Source organism: Melopsittacus undulatus, chromosome 6 (genome assembly GCF_012275295.1).
Source record: "Melopsittacus undulatus isolate bMelUnd1 chromosome 6, bMelUnd1.mat.Z, whole genome shotgun sequence".
NCBI lineage: Eukaryota > Metazoa > Chordata > Aves > Psittaciformes > Psittaculidae > Melopsittacus > Melopsittacus undulatus.
In genome coordinates this window covers 53,725,612-53,744,366 of record NC_047532.1, presented here as the reverse complement: position 1 = coordinate 53,744,366, position 18,755 = coordinate 53,725,612, and the positions used below count along the sequence as shown (strand labels likewise).

At 47.4% G+C, this 18,755-nt stretch overlaps 1 protein-coding gene across 1 annotated transcript; it reads right to left on the bottom strand.

Annotated features, from left to right (window-relative positions):
- Positions 1–6,305: 6,305 nt before the first annotated feature.
- Positions 6,306–11,576, bottom strand: FAM124B (family with sequence similarity 124 member B). The gene is made up of 2 exons (XM_031050190.2): positions 10,339–11,576; positions 6,306–8,553 (listed from the first exon to the last, which is right to left on the bottom strand). The coding sequence occupies exons 1-2, from the start codon at positions 11,062–11,064 to the stop codon at positions 7,930–7,932; spliced, it is 1,350 nt and encodes a 449-aa protein (XP_030906050.2). The 5' UTR covers positions 11,065–11,576; the 3' UTR covers positions 6,306–7,929.
- Between the last annotated feature and the right edge of the window lie 7,179 nt (positions 11,577–18,755).

Here is an 18,755-nt window from a genome sequence, read left to right as displayed (position 1 = left end):
AGGTGGCCCAGGCACAGGGCAAGGAGTCACAGCTCCAAATACACCCCTTCCTATCCCAGATGGCCAACTGCAAAGAGATGATGCAGGACCTGCACTTGTTCCCATCACCACACCCAGCAGGCACGATCTCAGCTACTAGCATGTCACAGCCAGTGGCACAAGGGCAGAAGTGACACAGTGGCACAAAGGCTGTAATGCCTCTGGTACCTTCTTCTCCTTCCGCCTCCCCTGCCACTTCCAAGGGAGCAGCAATGAGCAAAACCTAAGGCAAGAGGTGAAGAAGGCACTTTCTCCAGTTCTCCAGGCACTTTTCGCCTCTTATGTTATACCAAGAATCCCAGCTGTGTCAACAGGAGGGGGTTACTTCGGAGCAAGGAACATGTTCCACCTCCAGTCAGTTATCAGGGTCTTTCTCATCCTATCTTCCATTTTTGGAAGGCGAGGATCAGTCCTACCAGCTATGACAGCTAAAAGCCCTAGCTGCTCCTGCCTGCTCCATGCCTACTCAGGCCTGAACCCTACAAGGTTCCTTCTGATGGTGAGATGGAACTTGAGATGATCCCAATTAAAGCAGAGAGGCTGTCACAATTTGAGCTGCACAAGCAAGATGAGAAAACTAATGGTGTCACCAAGTATCTGCAGGAGCAAATTTACAAACCTAATCACCTCCCAGCATAGCCAGGCTGCCAGTGCCTGAAGGAGGGTGACAGGGGAGAAGAAAGCTTTCAGGACTCTTAAAGAATATTAATTCACACTAATAAGAATCAGATCTGTCCTTGCCTGTAATCAGCAGCAGAACTGAGATCTTGAGCTGGAATATTAATGCAGGTGCTCCACAGGAGATGGAAACCTCTCAAAACCTCTCTCAATTTATGAGAATTAAGCATTAGGAGAGCAGCACAGCTCCCTGCAGTGTAGCTGTGGTGTCTGGAGGAGTCTGCTTGGAGAGGAGAATGAGAAACTCAGTGGAAGTATCACTGCCTCCTGGCAGGGCCCAGGACCACAGACCTGTACCGGCTGCTTCCCAACACACTGATTTTAACCTGCAGGCACCCTCCCAAACTTGGGTGTGATCTCTGTTTCTTCTGTGAAATACAGGATAGCTAAAGTTTTAATCCGGGTTGATCGGGTGCATCCTCTATGCTTAATGAAAGCTGGTACATGGAAACAGGAGAGAAATCACTTACTGTGACTGCTGCTGTATTTTGTTATTGTGTATGACTGCCTTTACATTTTGGGGGCAGAGAAATACCTCTGACCCTTCTTTTCAACTGGGTACTAAGGATTGGAGGTGTTCACTTTGAGATATGGCACTGAAAATGAGCAGCTCTTCCTGAAAATGGAGCTGATGGGGAATGCCTGACACCAAAAAGGGAACTGATCCAGTTCACCACTTGCTGCTGAAGCACAGGCTGCAGGCACACCTGATTGTGGCAGAAGAGAAGCCTGACTAAGAGCTATCACCCTGAGCAATGCACTGCAGGAGTATATCAGGCAGGTCTTCCAAAAGGAATTTGTTCTCTTGTGTTAGCTCTCCTGTGTGGTTGACTACAGGGGTTACAAAGTGGCAGAGGACCTCTGCAGCACTGAGTCACCCTAGAGATGAACCAGCCTCACAATCAGATAAACCCCACAGCCATACAGGCACTTTGCTGGAATGGAAATGCACCATGGGCCAGGTTTCTTACCAAGGCCCAAATGGGGCACTTGCATCATTCCCATACATCCTAACCTATCCCCAGGAATCCCCTTCTGCCAAGTCCCTCTCCCATGTTCCCAGAGCCCACAAGCAAGCAGCGCCCTGAGACAGGGATGTGCCTTCTGTACTTACCATCAGGGCTGAAAAGACTGAAGGTAAAAAGAGTTTTCAGCTCCCTAAGAACAGAAGAAGGGTCCTGGTGAGCCTTGCATGAAAACCATTACTGAAGAGCAGGACAAACCCCTGTCAGGAGCACATGCAGGTTGGCAGCTCTGTACGAGCTGAGCCCCCAGCCCTGACACATGCACACTCCCACTCCACTCCCACCTGCCCACACTGGCTGGTCAGACTGACATGACCAGTATCTGGTATTTTACCCAGGGTTCTCTGGCAAAGCCCAGCAGCAGGACCTCCCACCTGCTGCAAAGCCAGGCCTGTCTGTGGGAGATGTCACAGGAATGGGCAGGGAAATCCTGGCATGCAAAAGGGCAGTGGCCTTCCTTCCTCCAAGCCCCAGCAGTGTCTGTGGGCAAGTGGGCCATGGAGAATCCTCCCTGTCCTGAAACATCTTTCCATTACTCCTGTGCTGAGGGTGAACCACTAACGCACATGGGCTGGCAGGGGGCAAGAGAGAAAGATGTGCCAGAGGGTGCCACTGGGACACCCCCAAGCCCACTGCCTCCCTTTCACAGTCCAGACCTCTTGGCTTCACTTTGGTTTCAGCTGAAATTTCCTGTTCTTCATTATTATTTTTTATTCCCTGGCTATTCTTCATTACTAAAGAAAAGCAAAGCCTAAGGGCCTTTGAGCTTTGTGATTTGCTCTGCAAGCAAGGCACAGTGTCGGCAGCCATGACCCCAGAGTGCTCTGCATCTCCTCCTGCTCTTCTCCACCAAGACAAAGGTCCCTCTTCCCACCCTGCTCCATTGCACAATGGACCATTGCCTTCACAAAGGGGAATGGGATTAATTTATGACAACCCAAGGGCAATCCTGGGTGTTTGACTATTGATGAAAAGGGGAGAAGTCTAATTTTTTAACCTTTGAAATTAAATTATCCACAGTTAAAAATAAATATTTGCTTTTTTCAGTTAAATGATCTGCTGTATCATTTTTTTAGCAAAACATTTTTGTAACAGGCATGTAGGTACTGTGCCTTAATTTTCTCTGCACTCAGCAGATACACAGTAACAAAAGCATATAAAATTGCAGAGCATCGATGTCTGAGGCTGCCATTAAAACAGTAAGGCACAGTAATGAACTCTGTTTTTCCCTATCACTTAGACAACAGGTCTTCCCAAATTAACTAGCTTGCTGGCAGACAAAAAATGAATAAATGGGAGAGAAATTTGCTTTCTTTGTTGCTAATATCTCTATTTTTCCCTCCCCTTACATATCAGATTTAACATTTACAAAAGTGAGGATTAAAACCCTCAATTACTGGAAGGCAGAGGGGACTGAAGAGGCTTATAAGCAGCTCCGATGCACTGGACCACAGCTGGGCCTGGAGACCTGATGCTGCAGAAAGGCAGAGCCTGATATGGGGACCCCATGGCAGGGTGGGCTGCAGGCATCTACCCGCCTCCCTACAGATACGGTGCTACCTGCAAGAACATCATCGCCCGGCATGATCCGGGGAGGGGAGGATGACCTGGAGCGGTTCCTCGGGGCGGCTTCGTGGAAGCCTGTGCAATGTGGAGCGGGAGGCAAAAAGCGGGGTGATGCCGGGAGGCTGCCGAGGACCCTGTGCCTGCCCGCAGCCCCCATGCTTCCGTCCGCTGCTGCTCCCGGGGGGTGAAGCCCGAGGCCCGCAGCCCCCACTGGCACCGCGCCCGCGGGTGAATCGATGCCGTTTGCGGGCACCAGGCGGAGCTGGTGCGTCAGGGACTGGCGGCCATGGGCGCCCGCACCCCGGCCCTGAGCCCCCCTTCCTCACCCGCACCCCGGCCCTGCAGCCACCATCACCGCACCCTCGGGAACCGACCCAGTGCACCCCAGGCCGCGACAGCCAGGCTAGGCGAAAAGTACAGAAAGAGAGACATGAATCCTTAAAAAAGGGAAAGAAAAAAAAAAGAAATAAGAAAAAAAAGAAATAAAAATAACCAAAAAAGAGGAAAAAATAAGGAGGGGATCTGCACACTCCGGAAATGCCGAGAGGTGAGGGGACAGGGCACCTGGCTGGTCTCCAGCAGAGCAGAGCAGCAATAGAGGAAAATTTACACTACTGCTTACAGCACATACTGGATGGATGGAGGGACCCATCAGTGACCCCACACCCTTTCCATGCAATTTATGGCAACAGAGACCCAGTACCGTGGCTGTGCTGTGTGGAGGTGGCAGGAGCACACCATGGGGCAGCCCAAGGAGGAGCGGGAGCTGCTGCACATCCTTTGGCTCACAGAGAGTGTCTCTGGTTTGTGCTCCCATCACAGACACAGGATTTCTGATACATGCAACATTTTTTCCTCCACCAAGCGGCTGTGAAGCTTTGCTCTGGGCACAGAATCCACACCGATGAAGAACAGCCTGCCCGAGCTGAGAGAATAGGAACTCCCAGCACAGACCTGCCAGTGTAACTGGAATGCTCGGGTATGCTCACTGCACCACCTCAGGGTTTACCAGGCATTCACGAAAGCTGAACTTGGCCCAAAACCCAGGAAGTAAGAGCACATTCAGCACATTCAGCACTTGCTTCCCCGAAAGAATCAAGTTTGCCAATTTCTCCTTAGCTGGAGAGGCCAAGCCTGCGGCACCACTACCGATGCCAGCAGCTGTCTGCCCAAGGTCAGGGTTGCCTGGGTGCCAGCACATCAGCACCTTGTCAGGCACAGGGAGTGGGCTGCACTGGGAAGCACTCCCGCTCCTCCCGAATACCACTGCGCTGCTCCAAAGGGGACAAAAGACCATTCCTGTAACCAGGGGCTAAAACAACAAAAGCAACAGCAGCTGCCTCTGGGTTGTGGTGACTCCAGAACAAACTCTCCAGCTTCACCTGACGGGCTGCAAGTGGCTTCCACTCTCAGCACACTTCCTGCTCCTGCAAAGAGAGATTTCCTTACTCCATCACTCGGACTGTGCAACTGGCCTAGGAGAAAACTTTTTTCCCTTTGGCCTGGGACTGTTCACCATTATCACTTGTGAGAACAGCTGCAGCAATATCTCTGCTCCCTCCAGGGAACAGGGTCACCCAACAGCACAGCTTTCAGGAGACCCAGGGTAATGCTCTTGTTCCTGGATGCAACATCTCCTGACAGACAGACTGACACAACACATGATGCCCACCACCCCCAAAAAGTGCACAGCTTAAAATCCTGGTTAGTGGGTACCAACCCATGCTGACCACCCTTGGTTGCTGTCTGTCAAGGTGTCTGTCCATGAGAGGAGTCAGCAACTCGGTATCCACAGCACCATCGCCCCTTGTCCTGGGTTCAGCCATAGCAGTCAGTTTTCTTCTTAGTAGCTGGTGCAGTGCTGTGTCCCCTGATGGCCACAGCTACATCAGAAGCATTTTACCAGACTAAATCATTTATATCAAGCATGACACATACAAATGGTAAAAAATAAATCCCCCCCCCCCCCCCCCATTTTCTTCCATTGAGGGTTTCAATGCCATCTCATCCCTAAGCATAACTTCAGAACTCCCTCTTCAGTTCTCCACCAAGACCTTGTTCCCCATGTGCTTTGCTGGGATGAGCACATGGGACAGGTGGCCCCCAGCTCAGCCTGTTGCCAGCCTTCCCAGCCCTGCACACCTCACACCTCTGCCCCTTCCCAAGAGGCTGTTGGGTCTGGCTGCTTACCTGTGACCTCCTCACATGTTCTTTGGGGCACACAGCTCCAGCAGACCCCTGCCAAACTGCACTCACTCTCATTAGCCTTTATATACAACCTGAAAGAAATGGCACAGTGTGCAAGGAAGCAATGGGAAATAAAGGTGGCAGAGATATGAACTGTCTACAGATAATGTGAATCTTTGCCTTCAAGTGCTGAGTCCATTCAGGGAGAAACTGTGCCCTCTTGACTTATCAGCTGCCTGTGTAATATGGTGTTTATGCTAGGTGTATCCTGCACTTAAAATACATGTATTCTATATACACACATTACAAGCAGTATTTTCAGTGCAGTTTTTCTTTGACTTGAAGTCCTTCTCTTCTGTGATCCACTGCAGGCACATGAATCTCATGTCTTATTTTCTTTTGCTTTTTGTTTTAAATGATAGAGCATTTCCCCCCGTGCTGGAGACTGATCTGGTAAAATGAGATTAGGCTCACACTCAAGTACCTTTGTCATGACTGAGTAGAGAGAAGACCATGAAATCTCTCTGTAAAGCTACTTCTCCCAGGAATCTCACTTCTGGCTTTTCTCCTGGGTTCATAACTATCCCATCTATGCCAACTGGATAGACTGCTGCCCTACCCCTATCCTCCTCCTCTCTCCTTATCCCTCCCAGCCCACCCTCACACACACTGCAGTGAACCCAGAGAGCCAACACACTTGCAAGCTCTCCTCTTTGCTGCTTTCATAGTTAACCACACATGTTCTCCGGCTCTGAAAAGCACTGTCTGTTCCTAGCAGGCTGGGTAAGATTAAATCATCACCTTCAGAGATGAAAAGAATCACAAAATGATTTATTAAAAAGTCCGGATTTTTTACAGAGCTTAGGGAAACATGGTTGTAAATATCCATGGAATAAGTGTCCTGTTCAGCGCTCTGCAGGGTTCGCTCCCTGCACTGAAGGGTGCATGAGCAATGGTTCCAGGGCAACACCAGCAGGGAGGACATGGAGGCACAGAGCAGGGACTGGCTTATTCCCACCCACAGCTCTTCAGAACAGCTCAGCTGCACTTCCAGACTTCCCCAGAACCTTCCCAGAGCCCAAGCTAACACACACCAGCAGCACCACGCTCCAGTCCCACTGGAGTGCACAGCCCACCAGCAGCAGAGGGGTGGGTTTGGATGTTTCTGGATACCAAAGCTGCAGCAGCAGTGTGGGCTGTGTTCAGCTGGCACACGTACAAGTCAATACCCATAAAAGTGTGCAGAACTCCCCCGCAGAACTCCTGCTGCTGCTGCACATCATCCCCTGCCTCCCCTTGGGCCACTAGAAGCCATTGCCTGTCAAACTTGAGTTATGAACAAAGAGGCAAAGAGAAGGAACTCTCCAATAAATTCACACTTTTATGTAAAGCAGAATTCAGATATTGAAGGAGAAAATACCTCTTCGTTGTGCTGCTTGGAAGGTAAGCATGAGCAGATTTGGCTTTTCTTTTTATAATTTCATTCCTCTGTCATGCCTTTCCCATCTCTTTCCCTTTGAGATTTACTTAATCCACTTGAGAAAAGGATGTGCTGATCAAGATGGGAGTTATTTCAGCATATGTTGCTGAAACATTACTTCACTTCTTGTATCCTTTTTACTCTCCGGCATCCAGCCAAGACTTTTAGCTTCTCTTGTCTTCTGTTAATTAAAACACAAGTAGGATTGCCTGCTGATAACTCACACTGGTCTAACAGACCCCAGCCTGCTGCTGGGTTTACTTTGGTGTCATGAATAGGTAGCCACAGGTCCTCCTGGAGCTCAAACTGTGCTCTGCGAGGGTTTGCTTTTAGTGTGCACTGTTGCTAAATGGGGGAAAAGCTCTCTCTAGGACTTCTTTTTCTTCAAAAATATTTTAAAAGAACATTCTTATGTTTCACATTTTGCATAAAATTTACAACATTCTTTTAAATACCATGAATAGAGGAAGTGAGAAGGAACACAGAGAAAATCGATGTAACCACTGTGACAACACAACTACCTTGGTTCCAATATGTCAGGGAGGGATGACAAGCTCCCCCTGAGGGCATCCAGCTGCTTGGGCAGCTTAGGCAAACTGCCCTAACGCCATCAGAAGATGTCACTGGCTATCTTTAGCCTCTTGGAATAGAGTCATATGGCTTATTCCTACTCATTGTACAAAAATCCTCCAATCTATTCTGCTTTTTAAAAAAAACAAACCTTTCTGTAAACACAGTGTTACTGTTCCTGCTCTGCCTGAAGCCTTTTTAGCATCACTCAATGGAAAGTAAGCATATACTTCAGTGAACCCACTACTGAAATGTAGTCACATTTCACCTTCGGAGGTAAGCTGAGCAATGGTCACACAGCACAAGCAGGTACAACACACACACACACAAGTGCTCCGCTGTCATTTGGAAACAATAAGCCCCATCTGGCAAGGCTGCTCTCAGTCATATGAAAAACTCCTCCTCCTCATCCTCCGCTCTGTTGTCAGGACTGGTGTGCTGTGTCTGCGAGTGGCAGCTCGACGCTCTTTGCCCTGTGTTTTTATCCCACCTGGCTGCAGCCTGCAGCCGCTGGGTGCAGCCCCGAGAAGGCAGGGTGCTGCCGGCCCCGGATGACGGCTGGAGCAGGCTGCTCCGCAGGTCCCTATGGAAGCGGCTCAGTGCGCCGCAGCTCGCAGCGGTGCCCACGGCCAGCCCGGTGTCCACGTTGGTCTCCGCTGCCTGCCGGCGCGCACGGCTCTCCTGCAGGGAGGCCTGCAGCTTGCTGCTCCCCTGCCTGCGCAGGGACGTGGCTTCCCACCACGGCCAGGCTGCTGCACCACTGAGGGAAGAGCAGAAGCACCTGTGGAAGTCATCGCTGGCGGCATCAGGAGTGAGGAGGGCTTTGCTCTGGTCGGGTTTTGTTTTGCCCTTTGTGGTTCTCACCTCCTGGCTTCGCCGCCCACGGTTGCCCCGCTTGACAGGGAGCTGGGCTGTGATAGAGTCCTGCATGGTTTTGTCACTGCCTGCATTATTATGCCGATGGGAAAGCCCAACACTTGTTTCATGGGGCTTGGGGCAATGCTGAACCTGTTGAAGGAAGTTTGGAGAGAACCCCATTAACATACAATTCTAGCTTAACCAAGTGCTGAAATCACCTGCAGCATAAATCAGAGACCCACTAGAGAACAGCATAGGAGTCCTACAAGCCTGGGTGATGGCAGATAAAGCTTAATGTAGATAAAGTGATGCCCATGGAGGAAAAAACAATCCCAGCTTCACATACAAAATGCCAGGTTGCAAGCTGACTGTAACACAGGGTTTCACTTCTGTTGCAGACAGCACTGTGTTAGCATCAGTTCAGTGCCTGACAGCAGCCTGGAAAGCAAATGAAACCTCAAGGATTATTCCAAACAAAATGGAGAACATTGCTATGCTCAGAGCAGCTCTAGTTGCAGAGCTGGACCATGTTGCCTGTCCCTCACCTGCAGCAGACAAGTGTCATAGATCTGGAAATGCTCAGAAATAGACAACAAGGATAATTGCAAGTACAGTAAAGGAACAATCGTGTATGATGGGAATTTTAAGTCTAGGGAAAAATCAAACAGTAATTAGTGAGCAACTTCAGCAAAAAAGGGAGAGGATGTGGTTTATTTAATTCTTTATCAAACTAGGGTTAACTCTTCATCAATAAAACCAAGACTTCCTGCAGGCTCAGGGGAATGACAACTCCCTGTGGGTGGCATTCACGAGCAGACCCTTGGACTGGGTTTGCAATATGGCAGAAAGTGTGCAGGGTGTGTGTGTAAATAATTTTTAGGTACTTAGAGTTAAGATTTACAGCATTAACTGAAGAGCTGCAGAATGAAGTGCCATGTGGTAGGCTATCAGCATGCTGCGCAGAGCAGGGACGTGAGTTACACGTCCCCCAGTTCAAATGGGCTCCAGCTTCCTTCACCATGAGCACAGTGCAGCACAGCTACACCCCTCAAAAAAGCGTCCAAGTTTCCTGCCAGTGAATTAATGTATGTCTGTAGCTTGAAGACAGTGTGTCTGCAGCAGGAAGAGCCACAGAGTAATGTGGGAAGGGACCTTTGGAGTCCCTGCAGCCCAGTCCCCTGCTCCAGCAGGACCAACTTCAAAGCGACATGAGGGTGCTCAGGGCCTTGTGCAATCCAAGAGGGTGGCAAAACAGGTGATAAAGTGATACTGAATGAGCAGTACGCAAAGGAAGCCCTGAGGATTAGTGTTCAGAGTAGCACAGAAATAGGCTGTGCAGAATGATTAACTTGATTTGTTACAAATGAGCTCTGGAAGGAAAAAGACACAACACAGGGTGGGCAAATCATTTAAATACCCTAATTAAAAGAAAAGTCAACCAGAGATGGGAAGGGTTGCTTGAATGGAAGGAGAACACACTGACCCAAACTGCCCTCCTGCTCACAGGCATAATTCCCACTGTGTATCATCTCAGCACAGTCTCTCATCATTTTTACTTATTTGCATTCACAAACCTCAGGACCACACACTTGAACAGATAAGGCAGAGGTTTCCTATGACATTTCTCTGCCACATTCACCCAATGGTGACTCACCCAAAAGATCACAAACTCTGTTGTGTGTGATGCTGTGTCAACACTATAAGTTACAATACATCTGCTTTTGAAACCATTTAGAACATAATGACTTACAGGAAAAGAATAGGCTGCTACGTTCATTTAATTCAGGCAGAGAAGGGAAGACGTCAAACTATCCTGCTCAAAAAAGCATTAATACATTCAATGTCAGACAAGCAGCAATGATGTTAATTTAACAATATAAAAACCTTCCAATGATCTGTGTAAAAACCTCCTCTCAGAGCACCACAGACACATACCTGAAGCAGAATTGTATTTCCTTCATAGTCTTGTGTTTGCCATCTGGTGCTACTGATGGGAATACACGGGTTAGGCAGCAGAGGCACCAGCTGCCCAATTTCTTGCACCTTGAACTGCAAAGCTGATGACTCCTTCGGCTCAGCAGCCACCCCGATGGGCAGCTGCTTCAAGCAGAGCTGCACAGCAATAGTGTGGGTGGCATGCAAGACAAAGACACAGAAGTTACTTTTCTGCACGGTTGTTTCTTTCTGTAGGATCATCTCATAGAGTCTCACTGCATCCTCATAGTTGTCAAAACTGCAGTAGAGGGTGACACGCAGGATTTCGGGGCCACAGTGCACCCGCCTGATGCCCCACACAGGCATCTGGTCATCCAGGCTATAGAAATCCTGGTGAGTGAGGGAATAGGGGTAGCTTTGCCCATTAGCAATCTGGGCACAGCGGTAGCGCCAGGGTGGACGCTGGAATTGTTCATGGACCTGGAAAATCCGTTCTTCCCCCAACCCCTCGTGTAGAAAAAGAAGAACAGATACTCCAGGAAAGCCACAGCTTCTCTTACAATATCTCTCATAGTATTTCAGTGGAGTAACCCTCTCAGACACAAGGAAAAGGCGAATGTCCAGGCAGATCCACTCTAAAAGCCGATCCAAAGTTTGCTGCAGAAGCAATGAATGTCCTGAATTGGCGAGGAGATGAACTGTCAGAGAGTCTGCTCTGTCGTCCATCGCAAAGGTTCCTGACAAAAGAGGGTGCCTTCCCTCTTCTCTGCTCCTGGGGCCTCAGTAATATAAGGGTTGTACTGTAGAACTTCAACAGAATGAATTCAATCTCCTACCGGCTTTGCAATAACCCAATGAAATACACAGGTATGCAGTTAATGTACATGAGGAGGCAGGCAAAGAGTGACGAGGCATTATGTGACCATTCCCAGGTCATCCACATGACAACACAGCTTGGCTGAAGGCTCATCTGACTTCAAAACTTGAACTCTGGTCACTGTGTACAGGCAACCGACATGTCTAGAAACACCCGTGTCCTAGTGCTCCTGCCCTCCACAGGGCACCAGAGATTAAGAGCTCTGAAACACAAAAGCAGAAACTCTCTAAGACGAGCTGATGTTGTAAGAGCACTTGCCTGTCAGCAGTGGAAACAGACGCTCCAGTTCCAGGCAAGTCCCATCAGTGCACATCTCAGTGCAATCCCCACCTTTTCAAAGGCGATGTGGCACCGAGTTTGAATTGCTCAGCATATTTTCTGGTAGTCAGAGGGCTGGCTGCAGCTCCCTGTGAAAAGCTAGTGATCTTTGTGAGGCACACCCTTCTGGGGCACGTAGATAAGCTATTCTTTACAAACGAGGAAGGAAAACAGGCTAACAACAGAAAGAACCACCGTGTGAACACAACAGATAACAATAAGGGCAGATAGAAATCAGCTTTAGGAAAGAGGAGCTTTGGGAAAAAATCCCTCTGCTCCTAGTTACGTGTTTCACAACATAGGTAGCTTGCTGACTAGCTGCAAAGCAGGTCCTGCGTTATAATATATAGCCCATAAAAGCTGGGTACCAGGCTCCCTCCTTTTAGTGCCCTGGTTTTGCCTCTTTTTCCTCCTCCTTCTCCAAGATACTCATGTAATCAGCACCCTCAAGCAAACTCTGTCTTTTTAACTTGTTCCTTGGGTTTATAGATTGGTACTTAGTTTAGCTTATTGTGCAGGCTACAATACAGGAATGCTGAAAATACACCTCTTTCCAGGCCTCTTCAAGTGCCTAGACAATAAATCACACTGTCCCTCCATCTCCTTATTTTGCCAACCCAAGAGCAATACATACAAGGCAAGCCAACCCCCATTTTCTATACTGAAGTACCCCCACTACAGCCAGTATTTAAATCAGAACTAGGGCCTGTGACAATGCATCCAGCTCCATCTAATGAAGAGCAACGTGTCTCTCTGACATACCAATCTCTCTGTCAAACAACCAGGCACACAAAGCAGGGGTTCACCATGCAGAAACCCAGCTTTAATAAGAGGCTGTTACTCAAAACTCTGAACTATATATATTCTTAAATACAATGCTAGCTTTATATTCAACTTTCCAAGCAAAATCTCCAAGATCTAAAGGTAAAAGTAACAGTGTCCTGGTTTCCTTTGTGTAGAAGATCACTCTCTCTGTTAGAAATACACTTTCATGTTTTAAAACTGGACTGACAAACACCAATGCACAATTAAAATAATAAAAAATTATTACTAATGTTAAAAGGCTGACTAGAAAATTAGTAAAAACCCCCAATTTGCACTGATAGAGGCAAACCCATCCGGTAACACTGACAAGCAAGTAACAACAACAGCTGGGAGGGAGACAAAAAAATGCAGCCTTTGGACAATTGCAGGAAGAGCAAAGAGAAGAGTGCAAGTGCTCAAAACATTAATGCACTCTACATGAGCTCTGAACAGCACAATTTTACTGAAATATGGAGGAGGAAATGATTCATCAACTCTTTGCTATAGGGCAGGGGCAAGCCGTCATCCTGTGCATGAGGAAAAGGGAAATTTTGCTTGCGAAAGGAAACACTGAAACTAAGAAAGTTCATGGGGCTTGGCTTGTAGCTGGAAGCATAAGCTGCATTTCAGGGTCCCTACTGGCGATGGTGCCGTGCCATCCATCACTACAGGATAGCGCAGCTCTGCCTCCATCTTCACTTGAATCACATCATCAGGCTGTTTAAAACCCTGTGGGGGCAGCAGCATCATCATAGCAAAGATATCATAGCAAAGAAGATGAAGTACTGGTAACGTGAACTCCTGCAAAGCAGCCATAGAAAGTAAGGGCTGGTGAGCCAGAAGGAGTGGGGTTAGGAAACACTGTAGACACCACGTCTCCCTCCAGCTCCTGGGAGGGTTTCCAGACTGACAGGAGCCTCCCTCAGGGACTGCCGAAGGTGACCAGCATCTCCCCTGTGCAGAGCTGGGATGTGATGTAGCTGCTATCCATTTCCAGCATCACCAAGTTTACAACAGCCAAGAAACTGAGTCTATACACAAAGAGGAACAAATCCTGAACCCTGCCACCACGCTGTTTGCTCTGTGTGCAGCACACTTGCTGGGGTGGGATGGGGAAGCAGTCTCACCTGTGAGCTCTGATGGAGCTGCATAGAGAACAGTTTTAGGCCTGGTTCTCTAACCCATAAGCTCTCCAGCAGCTCCATGTCAGGGGTACCCACCAACATTCATACCATGAACAGCACGAGATGAACCTTTGCTTGGGGTTGCCTTTGCTAGAACCCATCCCTCAGAGAGCAGCCCCAACACCTTGGCTATGTACAGTCCACAGTAATGAGCTTCCTCTCTGTTTCCCCCTTCCCTAGCTTTCCAGTCTGGCTGCCAAATGGAAAAGCCCATTATTCATAGTGACCTACTGAACATGCCAGAAAAGATTTATTTAAGAGACTAGAAAAACAGTTGTTCAATCTTATGTGAAGTCACTCTGCTGAGGGAAGGCAGGGGGAAGAGTAGTCACAGTGTGGTACTTAAAGTGTATCAGAGCCTTGTTCCCATATGGTGGTGACTGACAACACAGCAGAACATACCGCAGACTGCCAGGGTAGTCCAGCTTTGCAGAAAAGCAGGTAAAATATTAATACTACCACCAATAAAAACACCAGTAAGCCCTGCATAAAATGAAGTTTGAATGTAAATAACTAACACACTTCACTGTGTGCAGCCTCAGAGAACACTGCTGTAGTTTTCAACTCTTGTGGTGGAAAGGCACAGCAAGATAATTAAAAATGCCTTTCCATAATGAATTCTTAAGATGTGCCTAGTCCTCCACAGTGCTCTGAGCCCTTCACTCTCACTGACACCAAGACTGATGATGCATCACAGGATTTAATAAGTTCATAGTAACATCTGTAAGGAATCTACTTTATAAGGATTTAGGCTTTGTATACTAGCACATAATTAACTTCAGAGAGACTGGGTGTGAATTACCTAGCACCTGGGGAGCAGGCCTCGTTAAATACATGCAATGTCTTGGGCTGACTAACTTTTAAAAGACATTTTTTGGTTTATGCCTACCTCAAAGTCAGCCTGTAATAAGTACAAAAATACTAAATTAACCAGTTAGGTGACAATTATCTACAGCACTGGCAGTACTGAGACAAAAATCAGGATTAAAGTGTTACTTGAATGCAATGAGCTTTTCAAAGAGTTTGTATCTTGCTCCAAACCTTGTGACTCCAACTTCACTTCAGAGGAAAGTAAAACCCCAATGACCAAAAGAGCAAAAACCCATCTCACCTACTACATTTATTCAAGTAGAGTTCTCTCCCTAATGGTTCTTGCCCCTTCTTTTTAACCGCCTAACAAGGAGTAGGAATCCAAGAAGGGTCTGTCAGTAGACACAGAGAGCTCCACCGCACACTGAGAATCAGGATTCAAGCATATATGGGCACAACAAAGAAGAGGAAGGAAAACCGAGCCCCGTTATAAAGAGGCCAAGGAAGCCTGCTGCAGGCTGCAGCTTGCCTTACCTCACATTGCTACCCAGAGGGCTGACACTCAGCTGCTGCTGGGAATCACAGCTCTGATCTGGCAGCAGCAGCACTGATGTAGCAGGCTGCAACTCCTTCCATTGACAGGACCCAGCGACTTGAGACTCCTGCCCAGAGAAACACTATGCTGGGAGATGCAAGGCTCATGGGAGACACAATGTAAACTAAGTGAGAGAGACTCCTCCTGACCCTCGGCCACAGCAGCTGGGGTAACAGGCATCCTTGCAGCACTATGGCACACACTGTCAGAGGGACAACTAGGATCAAACCACATTTTCCCTGTGTATTTATTGACTGCATTTACAAAAGTGAAGCAGATAAATTACCCTCAAGCTACACGGACAAGGCTGGGAGAGCAGCACTGAGACACAGATGAGGGAGATTGCTGGCAACAGACCAAACTGTGACCTTGCTGAAGCCCATGTTAGAACTCTCACTGTCTTTGAGGCAATCAAGCTTTTACCATTGGTACCTGAATGATTTCCCAGGAAAAGAAAAGTTGAGAACAAGGACTGAGTTTCCAAATACACACCAGCACTAACAGGATCTTGGAAACCTCACGTTAAACCAGTTACTGCAGCGATTGAATGAGACTGACACTGCAGCTGCCAGCCCGAACAAGTTCCCATCTGCTTCAGCAAAGGTAAAGGCAATGGGAAGAGAGAGGATGCTGCTGCAGTCGGTAATAGTGTCAGGTGAGAGCCAGCCCACTGATAGCACCAACTATGCAGCAACACCGCCACCCTCCAACCCCTCTTCAGAGACCTGATGGCACGATAAGGGTCAGAAAGAGGAACAAAGAACCTCTGTGTACGTGATTCAGCTTTTCCACTCCTGATGCCCTAAGATGCCCGAGACACACAAGGTTTTACAAATGCCTCTGGCAGATACTGGTGCTCCTTCAGTTACACGGCTAGTGGCCACTACAGCCACAAACAGCACAAATGGCAGAAAGCAGGCTCTAGTCATTCAGATGGTTCAAATTCAAGCAGTTTGAACTCAGGTAAAAGTAGAAAGCCTGCCAAGTTACATGCATGTAATCAAAGATGCACAAGTTTCTTAGCAGAAACTCCTATGCAGTTCAAGCCTTGATGCCTGCAATAGGCACATGCTGCATGCCCCAACATGCTGTGAAGTACACTTTCCCTTTAGTAATAAATAGGTCACAAAAAGGCACTGCATGTCTTTGCTGGAGTACAGACACACCACCGCAAACACAAACACAGAGTTTGAGAGATTTGCATTTCTACGACCCTGTCAAGGCAGCTTTTGCATTCAGCTGCAACCAAATGTGGGCTATGTGTCTTCAGCAAGTTATGGGGTGCTTGCAGATAGATAGATTCTTCCTCAGTTTTCACCTTGTTTAAAATATATCAGAAACCCCCCAAAGCACTTCATACACACAAAGCAAGACCCACTGAACATAATGAGCCAACAGGAGGTTACAGCAGAAATAAGTATTAGAAAACAAAGTCAAATCTGACTTGACTACACAGAGCCAAAATCCAGCACTGACCCGAGATGGTATCTTTGGGAGCCCTCTGCCCACATCCCCAGCATCAATGCAACTCCCACCCAGGTCTGTGTGGGACGAAGGGGCAGACTGCTTGCCTGCATGTGAATTGAAGAGCCTTGCTTTAGCGACTCATTTCTGACACAGTTAACCTACCGACTTTTATATAAGTTACATTTCAATTAAAAACCTCCCAGAAAAAGAAAGCAGGTACACCCAAACAAACCAAGGCTTGCAGGGCCCAGCAAAGTGTTTATTCAATCAGCTTACATTCAGCATTGCTGAAGACAACTCAAGGCAAAATTCTTGGAAGATCAGCAGCAGACACTGAGAGAAACTGCACCCTACTGAGCATTAATAAGAGCATGTCCCCAGGAGCTTGTGAGCTCGCCAACGAGTCCAACCTCCAGCTTAGCAAACAAACCATGCCTACGCGGAGTGAAGACTTCTAATTAGTCCTTTTCCTGAGGACAACCCTCCCAACATACAGAATGATCCATCCCAAATTCTAATTAAAAAACCCTGAGTGTTGGCCCACATCACACATTATGTTGGAGTTACAGATTTGCATAATTAAGTTGCTAACAAATGGTGTGGCAGACAAGCTGCAGGATTATTAGCTTCTTCCTTAGCAGAATTTCAAAAGAAGCAATATTCAAACATCAGGTATTAGCAGAAGTGGCTCACAAGGTCTAAGAAGCTACTCAGGTGTCACCAGTATTTAGGGCATGTTCTAGCAAAGTTTGCAAGAAAAACTGGCACTCAAAGCTATGAACTACTATGACCTCAAAGACCATAGTAAGGCACTATCAAGCTCTGATGCAGCTTCACTTTGAGGACTTCAGGACTCTCCACTGTGATTTTTTTCATCCCAGGAACAGGACTGCTAGAAGCTATGCCTCAACAATTAATAGAATCTGCACCTCCTGGTGGATTCCCCTTCCCTCCCAGCTTCCTCTCAGGCAAACAGCAGCATGTGGCTCTTGGACCACCATCTCTCCAATTTCTTGTCTCATCCATAGCTAATCCACATCAGCAGTTCCAGGACTTGAGGAGATGAGACAGGCCTGTCTCTCCTAAACAACAATACACCTTCTTCCTTCAGGATAAACAGCTGCTGAGAGCAGACAGACTGTCAGGCTGCCTGGAGACCCAGGCAGATACTGCTGGGTTAGTTTCAGTCACACCACATTTTCAAGATTTTCTTTAAAGGCAAAAAACCCTGTGAAAACAAAGGTCAGTTTGTGTTTGGCATGAGAAGACTGAAGGACCAAGAGTACCTGCCTGAACCTCAAAGCCTTAGCATGAAATGAGGCAGAACCACAGTTTGTGAGAGGACTTTCCTAAAACAGCAGCTCTGTCCTTGAAAAACCTGGCTTAATTCCAAATGTAAAAATAAAGAAATTAATGTTAGATGCAAATACAGTGATAAGCTTCTTAAAGCCAGAACCAATGCTGTTGCTTTCCACATAATGGATAAATAAAATATGATCACAGCAAAGGCTTTAAGTACTAACATAGCGACAATATAATACATAATAAAATGCTCAAGGTTTAACAATCACCTGCCCACCATCATCTCAGAACAAGCTTTACTCCATACACCTCCCTTGCTCTCCCCCAATGCACCTTCCTCCCTGTGTGACAGCCAATGTGCTATGGTGAGAGCAGAAAAGCCCCACCACTGCAAGCACATGTCACTTTGCTGCCTAAACATTGCTTTCCCATGTGTTCACTGCACCACCTTTGCTTTAGCTTCAGCTTGTGACAGATCAAACATCAATGCTTTGCAACCGTTTGAAGGATGAAGCATACAAATCAAGTGAATGTCAGCAATAGTGTTCAAAGAGGAAGAAGAGAATAGCAGTCATTAAGATTGGAAGGTTCCTCAGTGGCTGTTGTACCTGGAATAAAAGCTAAGTTTTGAACTGCAGGAGGAAAATAATTAATAAAACATCACTGCTGTAAGCTCAAATGTTATTTCTTTCCTATCCATAAACTTTATGTTCATCTCAGTGAAACTAAATGCATTAGCTCCCATGGACTTGCTTCCCAGAATTCCAGTTTTGGAGGAGAAACGAAGAGCAAGACCCTGACAGAAGTGGAGCTGTTTTACAAACCTGACACATATTAATGCCAACACAGCAGCACCTTCCTGCAGGGAGAGCTCCAGTCTCATTAGGAAGGTCACATCGCACCTGGGGAGATCTGCTGCTCTGAAGGAGACCACAGTACCCCAAACTGTAAGCCAGGTTGCACTGATGTGGCTGTTGCACAATGCCTGTTTAGCACTGTTGTTTGTTGAAGGTATTTCCATTTAAAACAGCATCTTTACATTGTTATATTAACATCCATT

Bases quoted from the DNA above. Each gene is read 5' to 3' on its own strand.
- FAM124B (XM_031050190.2), bottom strand. From the start codon at position 11,064: ATGGACGACAGAGCAGACTCTCTGACAGTTCATCTCCTCGCCAATTCA. The intron at 8,554-10,338 runs GTATGTGTCTGT...TTCCTTCAACAG, and splicing joins GAAATACAATTCTGCTTCAG to GTTCAGCATTGCCCCAAGCC.